The following is a 16,443-nucleotide window of genomic DNA, read 5'->3' on the forward strand; positions in this document are numbered from 1 at the left end:
TTTGCTAAACACTTTGGAATTTTTATCATAAGAGCAAAGGGAAACCATTAAAGACTTAAGCAGGCAAGTGATATGATCAGATTTCTGTTTAGAAGGATGGCTCTTTCGGTTTGTAGAGGACATAGCAGAAGTGAGCAAGACTGGAGGCAGAGAGGACGGACATGACAGCATTGTCATAGTTCAGGCCAGAGATGACACAGTTCAAACTAAAGTAATAGGATGGGAGAAGGACAATGGACAGATGGGAGAGATTTTAAGAAGACTGAGGCCACAGCCATCAGAAAGAACAATTACACAACATTTGCAGCAACACAGACGAGACTGGAGGAGATTATGCTAAGTGAAATAAGTCAAGCAGAGAAAGACAATTATCATATGGTTTCACTCATTTATGGAACATAAGAAATAGGAAGATCGGTAGGAGAAGGAAGGGAAGAAGGAAGGGGGGGTAAACAGAAGGGGGAATGAACCATGAGAGACTATGGACTCTGGGAAACAAACTGAGGGCTTCAGAGGGGAGGGGGGTAGGGGATTGGGATAGGCCGGTGATGGGTATTAAGGAGGGCACGTATTGCATGGTGCACTGGGTGTTACACTCAAATAATGAATCATGGAACATTAAATCAAAAACTAAGGATATACTGTATGGTGACTAACATGACATAATAAAAAATTATTATTAAAAAAAAAAAAGAAGACTGAGTCCAAAGAGGGAAAGGCAATAAATTTACTTTGCCAAATTTCAATGCTTGAGGCTTACCTGTCTATCTAGTACAGCGTCCTACATACAGTAAACACTGGAGACATATTTGTTGACCGGAATGATAAAAGCTATGCTAAAAAATTCATAGTGCCCCAACTATTGCCATAAAGACCCAGAAGCCAAATGGTTATGTTAGAGAAGCTATTCCTGCAAAAAAACAAAACAGAACTTATACATATGAAAACAAGCAAACTCTAAGATGTGTCTTTTAGCTAAATGTATCTGAATAACTAGATTTGAATGGAATAAAAACAGTACTCAAATATTGGAACTTTTAATGGAAATAGTACTGTAAGAAATACAAAAATATTATGTGAATTGTTCCTTACTCCTCCTCCCCATTGCCACTGCCTTTTGCAGATTTTCATAATCTCCTACTTGGATTATTCAGGGGCCTCCTAACCACTCCCCTCCACCACCCCCACTCTGGCACCTCTCCCATCCATCCTTAATGCTGCTAGAGAAAGTGTTTAAATGCAGTGCTGGTGCTATCCACCCAGGATGGAATGTTGAGGGAGCAGGGAAGGTCAGCAGCAGATGAGCAAGTCAAACAGCACAGAACTGGTCATCACAAGCACCTGGCTTACCATGCTGAGATGCTCCCCATCTGATACTATGATAGGGGCCCTCAAAGATTCCTGAAGCTTCATCATTCCTTAAACGGGCCTTGCACATTCTGCACTATTCTTCAGAGTGGTACCCTGTTTCTAACTCTTGACATTTGTTTAAATCCATTATCTCTCCAAGGTCCAGCTCAAATTCTCCTGCTTCCTTGACATCACTTAGCAACCCTTGGCCCTCAATGCTGTCCTCACCAAAGAAGTCCCTGCTTCAGTCCTGTCCCTTACAGCCCACCCTCCTTACAGAGTGATAGTTTTAAGATCTCAGTTATTATATGGCACTTCCCTGTTCAAAACCCTCCAGTGGCTTCCTCTTTCCACCTAAAATAAAACACAATAAAAGCTTCTAAAAGGTTCCATATCAGTATTTCCTCCTGGAACTATTTTGCTCCCCAGGGAACATTTGTCAATGTCTAGAAATATTTTTGTTTGTCACAACTTAGGGGAAAGGGTGCAACTGGAATCAAGGGGGTAGAGACCAGAGATGCTGCTAAATAGCCTAGAATACACAGGACAGCCAGAACCAATGAAGAATTGCAGTTGAGAAATTTTGTTCTACATGATCTGGCCCTACTCCCTTTGACCTCATCATGCATCACTAGTTTCCCTATGTTCCAGTCACGCTGGTCTGTTATCTGTTCTTCAACATACCAACATATTTTCCCACCCTGGGGCCTTTGCATTTGCTCATATCTTTGCTTGGAACACTGTTATTTAATAAACACCCACTGAATACCCTATACTATGTTAGGCCTTGTGTTAAATAAAATAATAAGTAAGATAGAACATGTGCCCCTATGGCGTCTATAGATTATTAGTTGAAGCCAGATATGGAAGCAAATAATTTATTATATGTGCAATATACAAGGCACAGAGAAAGCAAGTCAATCCCAGCCTTGGTGGTTGGAGTTAAGGGGTGAACAGGGAAAATCCACTAACCTCCTTCAGGACAAAGACCATAACTTAGAACAATTCTGATCTTCAACATCTAACACAAGTGTTCCATACCTAGCAATGACTCCAAAAAGTGCCCAAAAGGTTATGTATGTCCTTTAAAGTTTAAAAAAAAGTCTTGTCTCCATGAATATAAATGCAAAGGATGTTCTACTTTCTGAAACGAGAAATTGTTTTAAATAACAGGACAGGAAATGAAATTATGCTTCCTTTTGATATTGTATATGCTTTGCTACTACAGAACAGAAGTCAAATAGAATAAATCCACAGAAATCAAAATCTATGGGAGAGAAAGACTAGTCTAACAGTCTAAAGTTTACATCTGGTAAATAGCTGATAACAAAGGGTCGAGAGAAGTACACACACATGCACAGACACAGAATAAACATTCATTCTAGGAGCCCCCCGTGATCCAGACAATAAGCTGGTTTATGGGGACACCAAGAACCATGACATAGTTCCTCTCCACAAGGAGCTCACAATCAGATGAGGGGACTCAGATTTGTACACAAATTACAATGCACTCTAAACAGAGATTCAAAGAGGTTTGAAAGAGACACCCAAAGTACAGAGGATAAAATGTTTAACAATGTCTAGAGTGAACCCACAAAAACTTCCTGCTGTGATGACATCTAAACAGGGCTTTGAATAATAGGAGCACTCACTATGAGAACTGGAGATGGGTTGGCAAGTTTTTCAGCTATCACCCGTCTCACACAGTGCAACAACACCAAGAACGATGTGGCCCAAAATAACCAAATTCTTCAATATGTACTTACTGAGCCTACCAAATGGAAACCATTGTGATCGGCCACAAAACAGAGCTGGAGAGAGGACTAGAACATATCCTAGCCTTGGAAACGTTTGGCCCAGAAAAGGAGGTAAGGTCATTATACAACCTAACCTCCATGCAATATATCATGTGACCAGTACTATAGAGTAATGCACATATAGTAAGAGCAAAAATAAGAACAAGAAAATAACATTTAGGACTGAAGGTTACACTGACGAGTTTATATCTGGAGGCTCTTAAAAGATGGGAAGGATTGTGGTAAGTGGTAATCATCAAGGAATGGAGAGGACAGTTGGAGTAACTGGCAGGAGATGCTGCCAGATTTGAGGAGAAACCAATAATCCATTTGATCCGAGCACTGGATAGTATGTGGAGAGTCTCATTCTAAATTTGGGTTGAGAATATATCACAAAGAGATTTAATTCCCAGGCTAAGGCAAATGGACTTTCTTCAAGGGGCAAATGTTTAGAGGACCAAGGGGTAAAGGTTTAGAAATATAAGGCTGACATATAAGAACAACACTTAAAAAAATTACTGCTTTTGAAATGAAGCAAGGGAACCTGATTATTAACTCATGGCTAAACAGTTAGAATAGTCTAGACATGAAATAAAAGGACTGGATTTAAGGTTATGATAACAGGAATAGAAAGGAAAAATAAAACAGGGCAAATTTTGAAGTTACCCAAGAAAATGACCTCAAATTAAAGGTTTTACCACAAAGGATATCAGAAAATTTATTGACATACCAACTTATCTCTGTGTCTAGAAACTTATCCTAAATTATTTCTCCCTCCCACCTGCTTAAAATTGTTTTCCTCGTGAGAAGTATCCTTTCTTTGCAATCTGAAGCTCAGACTTTTTTCCTGCCTCTGCAATGACTCAGGAAATAACCTTGGAGAAGTCATGACCTTGCTGAACCCCGTTTGCTTTTGAGTGCTCTGCAGGGATAATGTGGAACATAACTAACCAAAATGATGGCCAAGAAAAGCCAAGTGGCTTGGCACTCCTGCATCGATACGGAGCTGTTCAGCAGAGTGGAAAGGTGGATCCCATCCCAACAGAGCAGCCAGCCAGCCAGGGCCTTGACACTGAGCCAAAGCAAATGCCACCCAAAAACATGCTCCTCTTAATATTACAATGCCTCCCTCTCTCACTGTTTCAGGTTTCTTCTGAATCAATTTCATAGCAGTCAGGCCCCTTTAATTTTAGACAGGATCTCCAATGTTCACATTCCATAGCCACCTTTCCCAACAAAATGTGAATAAAACCATATCCAGAGTGAAAAGTCTTTCATCCACGGTGTATCTCCTCTGGTATCATTAGATTTGTGTCAAAAGACTGGCACTTATTCTGTAACTACTGTCATTCAAAGAAATGATTTCAAATAAGCAATTCCTAAAAGTGATGAAAACTTATTTTTTATATACTCAATTCCTATTTTAAGAGGTAAATCCTAATATATCTTGATTTTCCAACGTTTTCTATAGGGAATAGGAAAATTTTAAAAATTCTATATTTTATCAGGAATGCCTGGCTGGCTCAGGCAGTGGAGCATGCAACTCTTGATCTCAGGGTTCTGAGTTGGAGCCTCACGTTGGATGTAGAGATTGCTTAAAAATAAAACCTTTAAAAAAAATTCTATGTCTTATCAATTCTAAATATGCTAAACTTGGAATTCTGAATTTTATTAATAAGAAAACTTAACGAGCAAAACTGAATAGGCATTTACCTCCAAAGACACATAACAATCTGGTCAACTATATAACAAAATTAAAAATGTGCTTCCTAACTCTTTTCAGAATAAAATATATTAGTTATCATCCATTTCCAGTCTTTAAAACTAAATCAACAATGAAAACTCTCCCAGTATAGAGCATCTGAAAATGCTCAATAAAATACAAAAAAATATCTTTTAGAAATCATGGTTTATCTTCAAAAAAGTTAAAGAAACAACTGGAGACAAAAAAACAATGGCAACAAGAAAGAGTGAATCTACAGGGTTAGTAAGCCCTGGGGCTTAGGCCCACCCTGAGAGACTTTAGGGCCTGGATTTAGAATTACCATCTGAACTCTAGGGACAGGGGACTAACTCTAGGGATACGGGGAAAGAATATAAATGAAAGATATCCCTTGAAATGAAATTAGGATACTCTAAACACAGCATACTCAGTTGGTCAACTAGGAAATAAGACACCCTATAGAGAAAGACAGTGGGGATGCATGCCTCTCTAGGCCTTGCCTCTAGACATAAAGCCATGAAAAAAAAGAGTCTTGAAAGATATTTCTAACTGTATACCTACACTTAAGTTTGAAGCTGGAATTCACATTATCTCTATGGCCTAGAAATCCTGAAGTCAAAAATGTAACGTAAAATGGTCCTGACCTATGCATGTTTTGCCACACTACACTGAAAAATAAAAAGATATAGATATAAAATGAGAATACTATACTTCATCAAGCTTCTGGATCCAATGACCAATTTAAAGAAAATACAGAAGGCAAAAGAGCATGCTAAATGACACCACAGGGAAACAAGCACCATGATCTAGACTATGGCAAATTCTACAGTGCAAATGTGGCAGATTTTTTTTTTTAAAGGAGAGGTGGAGAAAGAGTGTGAGCAGAGGGAGGCACAGAAGGAGAGGGAGAGAGAGAACCCTCAAGCAGACTCTCCACTGAGCGCAGAGCCAGACACAGGGCTGGATCCCCAGACCCCGAGATCATGACCTGAGCCCAAATCAAGAACTGGACATTTAACCGACTAAGCCACCCAGATGTCCCTAAATGTGGCAGATTTTATTTTCCAAAAATGACTGGAAAAATATCTCCTATCCTGCATATTTTTCTACAAGTGTAAAATTGCCATTCGTCCATCAAACAATGGAGCCCTACCCCACCCCATTCAATGGAGGCTGGGCCTGGAACTATTTTGACCAATCAATGACAGCAAAATAAAGAATAGAGCTGGGCCAGCTTCAGGTGTAACCATGAAATGGCCTTGCGTCTTTCACTCTGAATTCTGGGAAGCTAGTTTCCATGTGCCAAGTCTAAATACCTCAAGATTGCCATACTGCAAGAAGCCTAACCCACATCAAAAGGTTCTGAAGGATGAGATGCCATGTGGTGAAAGAGAAGTTGGACAAACAGACACACCAAGGAATATCAAGGTACTAGGATGTGAGACACGGGAGTGAGTGGAGAAGCCATCCTGGACAATCAGCCCAGCCAACGTTTCAGATGACACTAACTGCAACTGCAGGAGAGCCCTCAAGCAAGGAGTACCCGCTGAACCCTGTAAACCCAAAGAAACATAACAAATTGTTGTTTTCACTAAGTTTTCAGGTGGCTTCTTATACAGCCAAAGATAAACTGAAAAACAACCTGGTTGTCTTCAACAAATAAATTACTAGGGAAACCGAACAGATTGATGGTGGGGGATAGGGAGGAGAAAACCTACAGACCAGAAGTTTATAAAGGATTTAAGATAATAATATTTGAAATTTAATTGGATCCTGATTTAATCAAATAAACTATATTTTTAAAGTTTATTACATTTATGACACATCAGTAAATTTAAATATTGACTGGAAAGTTGATGATATTAAAGAATTTTATTAACTTATTTTAGACCGATAGTGGTATTGTGGTCATGTTTTTAAAATAGATCTTATCTTGGGGCACCGGGGTGGCTCAGCTGGTTGAGTAGATGACTCTTGATTTCAGCTGAGTGTATGATCTCAGGGTCCTGGGATCAAGCCCTGTGTTGGGCTTTGCCCTCATCCGGGAGTCTGTTTGAGGATTCTCTCTCCCTCCCCTCTCTCTGCCCCTTCCCCCATGCTCTCTTGTGCACTCTCTCTCTCTAAAATAAATTATAAAAACCCAGATCTTATCTTTAGAAGTACATACTCTAAAGTTTATGGATAATATGAAATGCTTACTTCAAAGTATTACAAGAAGGGGATAAGATGATGGGGATTTAAAGGACACAAGACTAGACAGGAGTCAATAATTGTTAAGAGTTGGGTGATAAATATCTGCAGCTATGCCATCTGCTGACTTTTATATATGTTTAAAACTTTCCATAATAAAATATTTTTATAGGAATAAATAAAAGTAAAGTGTTCCTGGGCTGGTTGGACTCTCCTATATCTCCCAAAAGCAAATAAAAATCTTCTCTGGAAGGCTTTGAAGCATTGGCATAAGAAGATTAGCACATAACTTTTTCTTTAAAAAAAAAAAAAAAAGGCATGAGGACGACAGACACCAGAAATAAGAGTCAGCCAAGAAAACAAAGTTCAAAATCAAACCTGCAAAGACAGCAAATGTATAAGATAATAGATAAAAGAGCGTATGGTGTTATACGCAAGTAAAGAATCATGGAACTTTACATCAAAAACTAGGGATGTACTGTATGGTGACTAACATAATATAATAAAAAAATATTATTATAAAAAAAAAGTGTATGGAAAAAAATAAAGGGGAGCCTGGGTGGCTCAGTTGGTTAAGCATCTGAATCTTGATTTCGGCTCAGGTCATAATCTCGGGGTCCTGGGATCGAGCTCCATGTCAGGCTCCCCACTCAGCGGGGAGTCTGCTTGTCTCCCTCTCCCTCTGCTCACTCTCTCTGTCTCTTTCTCTTTCAAATAAGTAAGTAAATAAATCATTTTGAAAAAGGAAAAAGAATAAAGAAGTTCAGGACTATCAAAACTGAACAGGAAGAATTGGAAAAGAACAAAACAGAACTTGTAAATATAAAAAAATATAATTCTTGAAAGGAAAAATTCAGTGGCTGGTTTATGATAGAATAGAACCAACAGAAGAAAGAGTTTAATGAAGAGAAAGATCTGAAGAAATTACCCAAAATATAACACAGAGACTAAAAGACAGGAAATGTAAAACAAAAACAAAAACCCCAAAACCAAAAGCAGATTAATAGAATTGGAGCACAAGATGGGGATATACAATAAAATTTCTACTTGGAATTCCAGAAGAATGTATTAGAGATTGAAGGAGTCAGACATACAATATTCCACAATTTACAAAAGACAGGGAGATTCAATAATCTAATAATTAGTGAGACTGGAAACCCAATTATCCAACATATAATAAAAAGAAATCTATGCTGATACAAGTTATAGTGAAACTCCAGAATAAAGACAAAAGAGAAGAATGATAAAAGCATCCAAAAGACAAGAATGATTACTTACAAAGGAATGAAAATTATACTGACAGTTCACTTTTATGAAAGTCAGAAATAACGGAAAATAGCTTCTACATGCTGGAAAAAAAGAGCTTTCAACCTATCTTCTCTTGAAAGAAACTATCTTTCAAGAATGAGGGTGAAACAAAACATTTTCAGACAAATAGAAATGAGAGAGGTTACCACCCGAAGACCCCTACAGAAAAAATTTCAAAAGTCTAGTAAATAAGAACTGTTTAAGGGAAATAATTCAGTTTAAAGAGAAGTATTTGAAAATGGAAGGTCTGAAATGTAGAAAAAAGAAAATGAGCAAAGAAAATGGTAAACTTGTATATAATTCTAAAAACAATGACCATGTCTAATTGTATTTTAAAATCCAGATAGCAATCAAATCTGGGTAATAACAGCATATGACTCAGGAAGGAATATCAACATTAAAGCATTCTTTAGCTATTAGTATTTTTTCAGCATAAGGATAAACATGTTAACTTCAGAACTTAAATATGCATATTAAAATATACAACCTAATCACTAAGAGAAAAGATAAAGTGTATAACTTCCAAACTAACAGAAAATAAGTTAGAATGAAGACAATAAAAAAATAAAACTGTATCAACCTAAAAGAGGGCAAGAAAGGAGAATAAAAAAGAAAGAACACAGGGAAAGTTAGGCAGGTAGAAAGCAAAAATAATGTAGTAAAAATAAATCCAAATCTATCAGTCGTCCCTATTCATTTAAGTGGATTAAATATTTTAGTTAAGAGAAAAGACTGTAAAAATGGATCCCGTGTGTTATTTACAAGGAGACATAAGACACAAGGTATACTGAAAGTATAAGAAAAATACATATCAGATAAGTTACCCTAGCTTTCTTAGAACAAAATAAAATAAGTTTTAAGGCAAAAAGCATTACTAGAAACAAAGAGTCACATAAAACATTCAATTCACTAAAAATATAAATGAGATACAAATGTGGATGTACTTAACATGGCTTCAAAACAAATAAAGAAATATTAACAGAAAGCTATCAGATAATACAAAAATCCAATGTAGTAAAAAAGTGCTTCTTTGTAAAAAAGACTAGTAAAATTAACAGACCTCCGGGGCTAGATTGATCAAGGAAAATAAAAAGCACAAATCAATAACATTAGGAATTTAAAGGGAAAAGTGACAAGTTCAGATTAGAAAAATAACAAAAGATAATACTATAAACAACATATCAATAAATTTGAAAATACTGGGGAAATGGAAAAAAGTATAGAAAAGTATAAGTTTCTAAAATAGAAAAACAGAAATTATGAATGTTTTATAACCATTAGAACATTTTGATCATCTGTTTTACAAGTTCCACCCAAAAACTACTCAGCCCAGATAGTTTTACAAGCATGTTTGATCATTCAAAGAAAAGATAATTGGCATGTTACACATAATGAAGAGAATATTATATTCTATTTCAGAGAATGAGATAGAAGTGGAATAGGAGGAGAAACACTCCCTAGCTCATTTTATAAGGATAATATATTCCTGACACCAAAATCAGACAGGGACACTGTAAGAAAGAAAATCTGTAGGCCAATGTCATTCTTTAGCAGAGATGCAAAATTCCAAAATATATAAATATACATTACAATATACTGTACATTGTATATTATATATTAATTTATATATATAAATTTATTATATATACAAATATTTATATATATTAATTATATGTCATAATCATTTATAATTATGTAAAATTATAATTATATATTATATATAATATATATTATATAAATATTATTATGTAATAATTATATATAAATATATAAAAACTATGTATAAAAGAAACTATATTCTACCAGGTTGCAAGGGTGGTTCAACAACAGAAAATCTATTACTGTAACTCACCAAGTCAACAGATTTAAAACAAACAAACACGCTTTTATCTCGATAGTCTCAGAAAAAGTAGCTGTCATTGTCTTCATTAAGGACAGTTACCACATTAAAATCAGAGGCAGGATGACAGTGGCTGAGTAGTAAGCCATTTATATTGCCCTCTTGGGTGGTGAAGGAAATATGATTTCAACTTTTTCAGATTTAAATGAGGTCTTCCTAAAGTATTATATTGAGGACATGTGTCAACACAAAGTGATCTGTGACTCTGCCAAGTCGGAAATATTAGCTATAATCTAACTTTCAATAAAACTGTCTCGGTTTTGAATAAATTTTCAAGTACTATGAAGAAAGTAGAAGGCAATGATAACCACTGTTCTGGACATTTACCTTGAGTTTATGTTCTTTCCTGTTCACGATCACAGCTGTGATTTGCTGGTCCATGAAAATCAGAATGGTGACCAACAAAGCAGGGATAGCAGCTGCAAGGTACACCCACCAGGGGTTTCCTCCAAATGGTGGAACAAACCAACCTCGGTTTGGACTTGTTGGCTTAAAGAAGAGAGAGAACATTTTCAAAGCAATATTAATACATACTATCTGATGAAAAATCAATGGGAGAGATACAATTTCTGGAGAGCCAACATATTCAAAAACAGAACTAGTCTTACTTACAGGTTAAACAAAGATTAGTCACCAAAAACTTCCTAAAGGTGGTTGTTTTAAGGCAGTATTTTAAATGGGAAGAGTAAGAATATAGGCTGAGGGGAAACAGGTAAATGCCATTTTGTGCATTTAGGATGATCTAAGATAAGAACTCAAGGTGGAAGACAGTGACTTACATTAAGAGGCAGCCATAAGAAAAACCCAAATATAATAGTAAAGACACAGGCAAGAAACTATAAAATGACAATGAATTTTGTCCATGAATTTTGGCAATTATACTGAAGTTGTTTCTACTACTGCCAAATTGTAATTGTTTCACATGATATAGAAAAAGCTTCAAATATTTTTATATGCTATCATTGAACTTGCTTAACTACTCTGGTCTTTCTTATACATATGAAAAATGAGCCAGAATAACTGGCTAAATCCTCAGAAATATTACCACAAATGAAAAATATTATTATTTTCCTGTTCTCCATCCATCGTCTGTCAGATCATACATCTGTACTACAGAAAAAAAAAATTTCCTTTCCTTTTCCTAATGCTAAATAATGCAAGTAAACCAAAACAGGATCTTATGAATTATTTTCTCTACATTTACTATGAAGAAGGTTACTTCTCTGAAGATATTTCTGTCTTCTGTCTTCCTTTGCTCATAACTAGATCACTGAATCTATTTGCATTTTACTACCTTTTTCAGGTTGAGAACTTGGAAGGGAAGGAACTTTCTCTTGTTCATCAGTGCATTTCAAATCCCCTATAAAGTGCCTCGCTCATAGCAAACATTCAATAAATATTAACTTAAATGAACTAATCATTGAATGATTGAAAACTTATCTTTGCTAATGAGTATGAGATGGCAGAGATAATGCAACAATATGTTTGCTATACCATAGATACTTCTTCCTCATTAAGTAGTTATTAAGCTAAAACTGCAGTTAGTTTAATTTTCTCTTAGCAAGTATAGTCTCAGTGATGGAGAGAGAGAGACTAGGAGTGTTCTACAGAACAAGTGAAGGACATAAAAAAAATTAGGGAGGGATATGTAAGAATGACTGAAATGTAAATTTTACCTATTAGGCCTGCGCATCCCAACAGATTTATAAAATGAGTAATTCCTATATTTTCTTTGTAATAATTAAAATGCACATTACATACAAACATGTGTATGGCAGGTAATTTGGCAGCAGAAAAAAAGCACTGAATTAGTAATATAATCTTGGGCATTTTCCTTAATCTTTATGAGCTCCAACATCAGCTTCATAAAATCAAGATGATGATAGATACATTACATCCTAGAATTATTATATGGATCAAGGTGATAAGTTGTATGGAAATACTTTGGCTTATCTTAAATACTCTAAAAATATAAAGCAGAGTTTGTATATTTCAATACAAATCAGTATAATGTGAACCTTGCATTTGATACTAATCAGGCATTTGATTTTAGTGAAGAAATAGACAAAGTGTATATATGTACCTAGCAAAAGACCACTTCTGAAATAAAGAAACAGATAATCATACAAAACTAACTCAAAAACATACGACAAACTATGACAGGGGAAAGAAAGCCATAGGGTCCCAGGAATGACCAAAACCAGAAGTTCACCTACCTTGAACTCGCTTGGCACAATTAGTTTTGGAGTATCCACACCTACCAGGGCATCTATTACACAAAAGATGAGAATGGACAAGATAATGGCAAAGTCGCTGATCAGCTTTCTTGCCTGAAAAAAAAATAAAAAAGAAACCAGGGACTGTTTAGCACTGGATTAATATATTTGCCTGTGTTGGAAATGAACAAAGTATTCTGTACTGGCTAGCGGTTTACAGTAACAGCGTCACCAGCAAATTAAAGGAGGTGTCACACTGCAGAGAGTTTATTTTTCAAATTGTTTTTGTATCACTTTCTCATCTGACCAGAAATAATCTAATTCCACAGAACAGATCAGTGTGTGTGTGTGTAGGCAGGGGAAGGGAATCACAAATAATATATTCCTGAAATACTGTACAAATACTTTTCCTGTATGCAGCACAAAGGATACTTGGTAAGGATGAAATCTGAAGGCATATTGTAAAAATCTACACAAAAATATAGAATTCTGTCTATTATTCGGAAATAGCATTGTGTGTATAGGGCAAGATAATTCCATAAAGTAACCTGAAAACACTGCAAATCTAGCAGGAGAGGGGTTCTAAGTTCTAGGTGACTGAGTGGACTCAAGACCTCAGAGAAACATGAAGTGACGGAAGAGAGAAGTTTGATGATATCACTACCTTTGTCAAAAATATTTTCACTGTAGGCTAGTGCTTAAAGTGTATGTGGGGCATCTCTTCACCACCACTTAAGTGTGGTTGCCATTAGTTGACAAACTTGAAGCTTCCTAAGTATCTGCCTCTGGTTAGGACAAGGGCTGGGGTTTATGGAATGTAGCATTAAAGCCAAACCTTTCCCACAGAGTGGGTGAAGAATGGCCATTTCGGAGTCAGTAGGGGAGCGCAGGACTGTTGGCGGCTTCTCTGCGGCATCTAGTGGCACTGACAATGGCCTCGGAGCACTGCTAGGGCACGGACGCCTGTTTCCCCATAAGTATATAACATGGTGGTGCATAATCTGATCATTCCACCAGAATTTACTGGGCTCCTTATACTTTGATTGGTGCTAGGGATACCATAGCGAACAACACAGACACAATCCATGTCTTCGTGAGGGTCACATACACAAGGAAGCCTGCTTCTAAACAAATCAGGGTGGATTCAGCAGTTATGAGGTTTCCTTGAGGTAAGCAGTCAGTGTTCTGGTACTGCTAGATGAAGAGAGATCAGGGAGGGGCTGAGTGGCTGCATAGTTCTGCAGTAGGGGGGACTACTGCAGGCAGGGGTTCAGTAGGAATGGAACTGAGGAACTTGGCAAGGTGGGTATGCTGAAGGCCATCATCGTGCTCTCTTCTTGACTGCCGCCCGGTGCCAGGAGCCTTGGGTCCTAACTAGCAGCAAGATCAAAGATGGCCCTGTTGGCCAGGAGTTCCTTTCACTTTTGAAGGGCTGGGTTCTGCTAGGCTTCGCTCTCTTGAGAAGTCCACACAAAAGAAGCAGAAAGCCAGCTATGGGCTGTTAGGAGTAAGTTAACACCAATCATACAATAATGTCAAGCACGAAAAGATGGCAGGGATCAATCTGGGGAGAAAAATATAGTGCAGCAGTTAGGAGCACAGTTTCTATATTCCAGTGACCTGGGTTGGAACTCCAGCACATTTATTTCCTATCCGTAAATATCTATTCTTTCTTAGCTTCAATGACTCCATGTGCAAAACGTAGCCAAAATAATCCCTACAACCTCATCGGTTTGTTATAAGAATTAAATAAGATAAGCCATGAAAGTGCTTAACATAACATCTGGAACATAATAAACTCTCCTAATATATGTTAACTATTGTTATTTCAAGTTCCATGAGGCCTCTTTGGCTGCAGAAACCACTGGAACAACTAAATAATCTACCATCAGGAGGTCTTAGAAGGTATCATCAATTCCAAGAAACAAGATATAAAAGCCCAGTAATAATATGGAACTGCCACTCAACTAATTTTGGTTGGAAGTATCTGGAATCCCTGCAGAAAAAGGATGTTTCCCAGGGCTCAGTACTGGAGGAAACTCCCACTTCTTGAGTTTTGTGCAAGTAAGTGTTGACATAGGCAGTTCAGGATGATCTGGCAAAGATGGTCATATGAAACAGGTTCAGGAATATATTAAGATGTTACAATAATCTCTCCAGTCCAGTGGGTCATAAATCATTGGAAGACCAGAGGTCTTTTTGCAAAGGCAAAAAAGAAGTTATCTCTTTTTTTATCACCCTCTCCCAGTCCTTATCCAGCAAATCCAATTTGTTGACAACTTAGACACGCTAGAAGTAGTTCTAAAGGGGGGGAAATGGTTATTAAAAAGACAGTGCTCCTCCTTTTTCTCATAAACAGAAGAGAAGTAGAGGGTAGCAAATGAATCCAATCTTCGATTCTGTGGTAGAAAGCCCCAGCGGGCAGTACCTCTGGCCCTGCTGGGGAACAGACATGCATGACTAGAATCCCTACCAGACAGACACCTGGGACACATTGCTTCTTTAGTTAGGAGAAGAGGCATTCTTAGCCTTCCATAAACTAAACACTGACCCCTAAACCTGCTCTTTCAGTAGTTCTCTCCCTCTTAATTAATGATAGTTTATTTTTTCCTATTGCTTAGGCCAAAAACTCTGAACGACTCACATAACTCTTCTCTTTCTGTCATATCCTACATCTAATAGGTCAGCAAATTACCTTCAAAACATACTCAGGATGCCGTCACTTCTCACCACCTCCATTGCTCCCTGTCTAAGGCACCATTTTATCTCCTGTGGTTTCCTGCTTCTTATCTCATCTTCCTGATTCTATACTTGCCCCCCTTCAGTACATTGTCAAGGTAACCCAGAATAATCATGTTAAAATTTAGGTCAGAAATCATAGTAGGCAAAATAATGCCCCCTTAAGGATGTAAACATCCTACTTACTGGAACCTGTGAATATGTCATGTCGCATGGCTACAGGGAATTAGGTCACACACAGAATTAAGGTTGTTAATTAGATGACCTTGAGATTGGGGAAACAATCCAAGATGATTTTGGTAGGTCCAATGTAGTCACTAGGGTTCTCATAAATGAAAGGGGGAAGCAGAAGAGTCAGTGTCAGAGTGATGCACTGTGAGAAAGACTTCAACTAGCCATTGCTGGCTTTGAGGATGGAGGAAGTCATGAGCCAAGGAAAGTGGGCAGCCTCCACAAGCTGAAAAAGGCAAGGGAATGCATTCTCTCCCAGAGCCTCCAGAAAGGACACAGCCCTGTCAACACCTTCACGTTAGCGCATTGAGACCCATTTCAGTCTTCTGACCTCCAGATCTTAAGACAGTAAATCTGTGTTGTTTTAAGCCATCATATTTATAATAATTTGACATAGCAGCCATAAGAAACTAATATAGATTATCTATTCTAGTTTAGCTATTGATTTCCCAAACTGATACATATAGTATATACATGGGGAAGAAATATAATAAATATGTGTGGATGAAATAGTATATATTTGGAAGAAACTTTCAGCAATGGTATTCTTGTCAAATGTGGTACTATTATACCATAAGTATAAAAGTAGCTAAAAGGACAAATATTAATAAGATTCAGGACACATTTCTTAAAATTTGTGGGGGGAAAAAAACTACTTTATTAATAATATTGCTTAACCTCATTAAAAATCACAGCCAGGGTGATATGTTCATATAAAATATTCACTTCTATTTCCCCTTCCTTTCCCTAAAATTGTACAAGTACAGTTCAGTTACAGCAGAAATCACTCCTGGAGAGTGTTTATTATCAGATATGCATTTCTAAGATACTGGATCCGGTTTAAACTTCATAGTAAGGAAATTGATTTTTCCCAGACTATTTTTGTATTCAACTCCAAATCCTCTAATTGGAGAAGCCAGGTAGGGGTGCTATTTTAGTAGACTGTTCAGGACTTACCCTACACTAAAATTAAACTTTAATTTGAATGAG

General features: G+C 37.0%; 1 protein-coding gene across 7 annotated transcripts in view; it reads right to left on the reverse strand.

Moving 5' to 3' along the window:
• Positions 1 to 16,443, reverse strand: part of SLC4A4 (solute carrier family 4 member 4) — a 349,367-nt gene that overhangs the window by 28,770 nt on the left and 304,154 nt on the right. For all 7 annotated transcript variants that reach the window (XM_045789287.2, XM_087864096.1, XM_087864093.1 and 4 more), the window contains 2 exons: positions 12,484 to 12,597; positions 10,595 to 10,756 (listed from right to left, as the gene is read on the reverse strand). In XM_045789287.2, the coding sequence (XP_045645243.2) occupies positions 10,595 to 10,756; positions 12,484 to 12,597 (276 nt within the window). The remainder of the gene's footprint in view (positions 1 to 10,594; positions 10,757 to 12,483; positions 12,598 to 16,443) is intronic.

This window comes from Ursus americanus, chromosome 8 (assembly GCF_024610735.1).
Source record: "Ursus americanus isolate L20-20 chromosome 8, mUrsAme1.1.p, whole genome shotgun sequence".
Taxonomy (NCBI): domain Eukaryota; kingdom Metazoa; phylum Chordata; class Mammalia; order Carnivora; family Ursidae; genus Ursus; species Ursus americanus.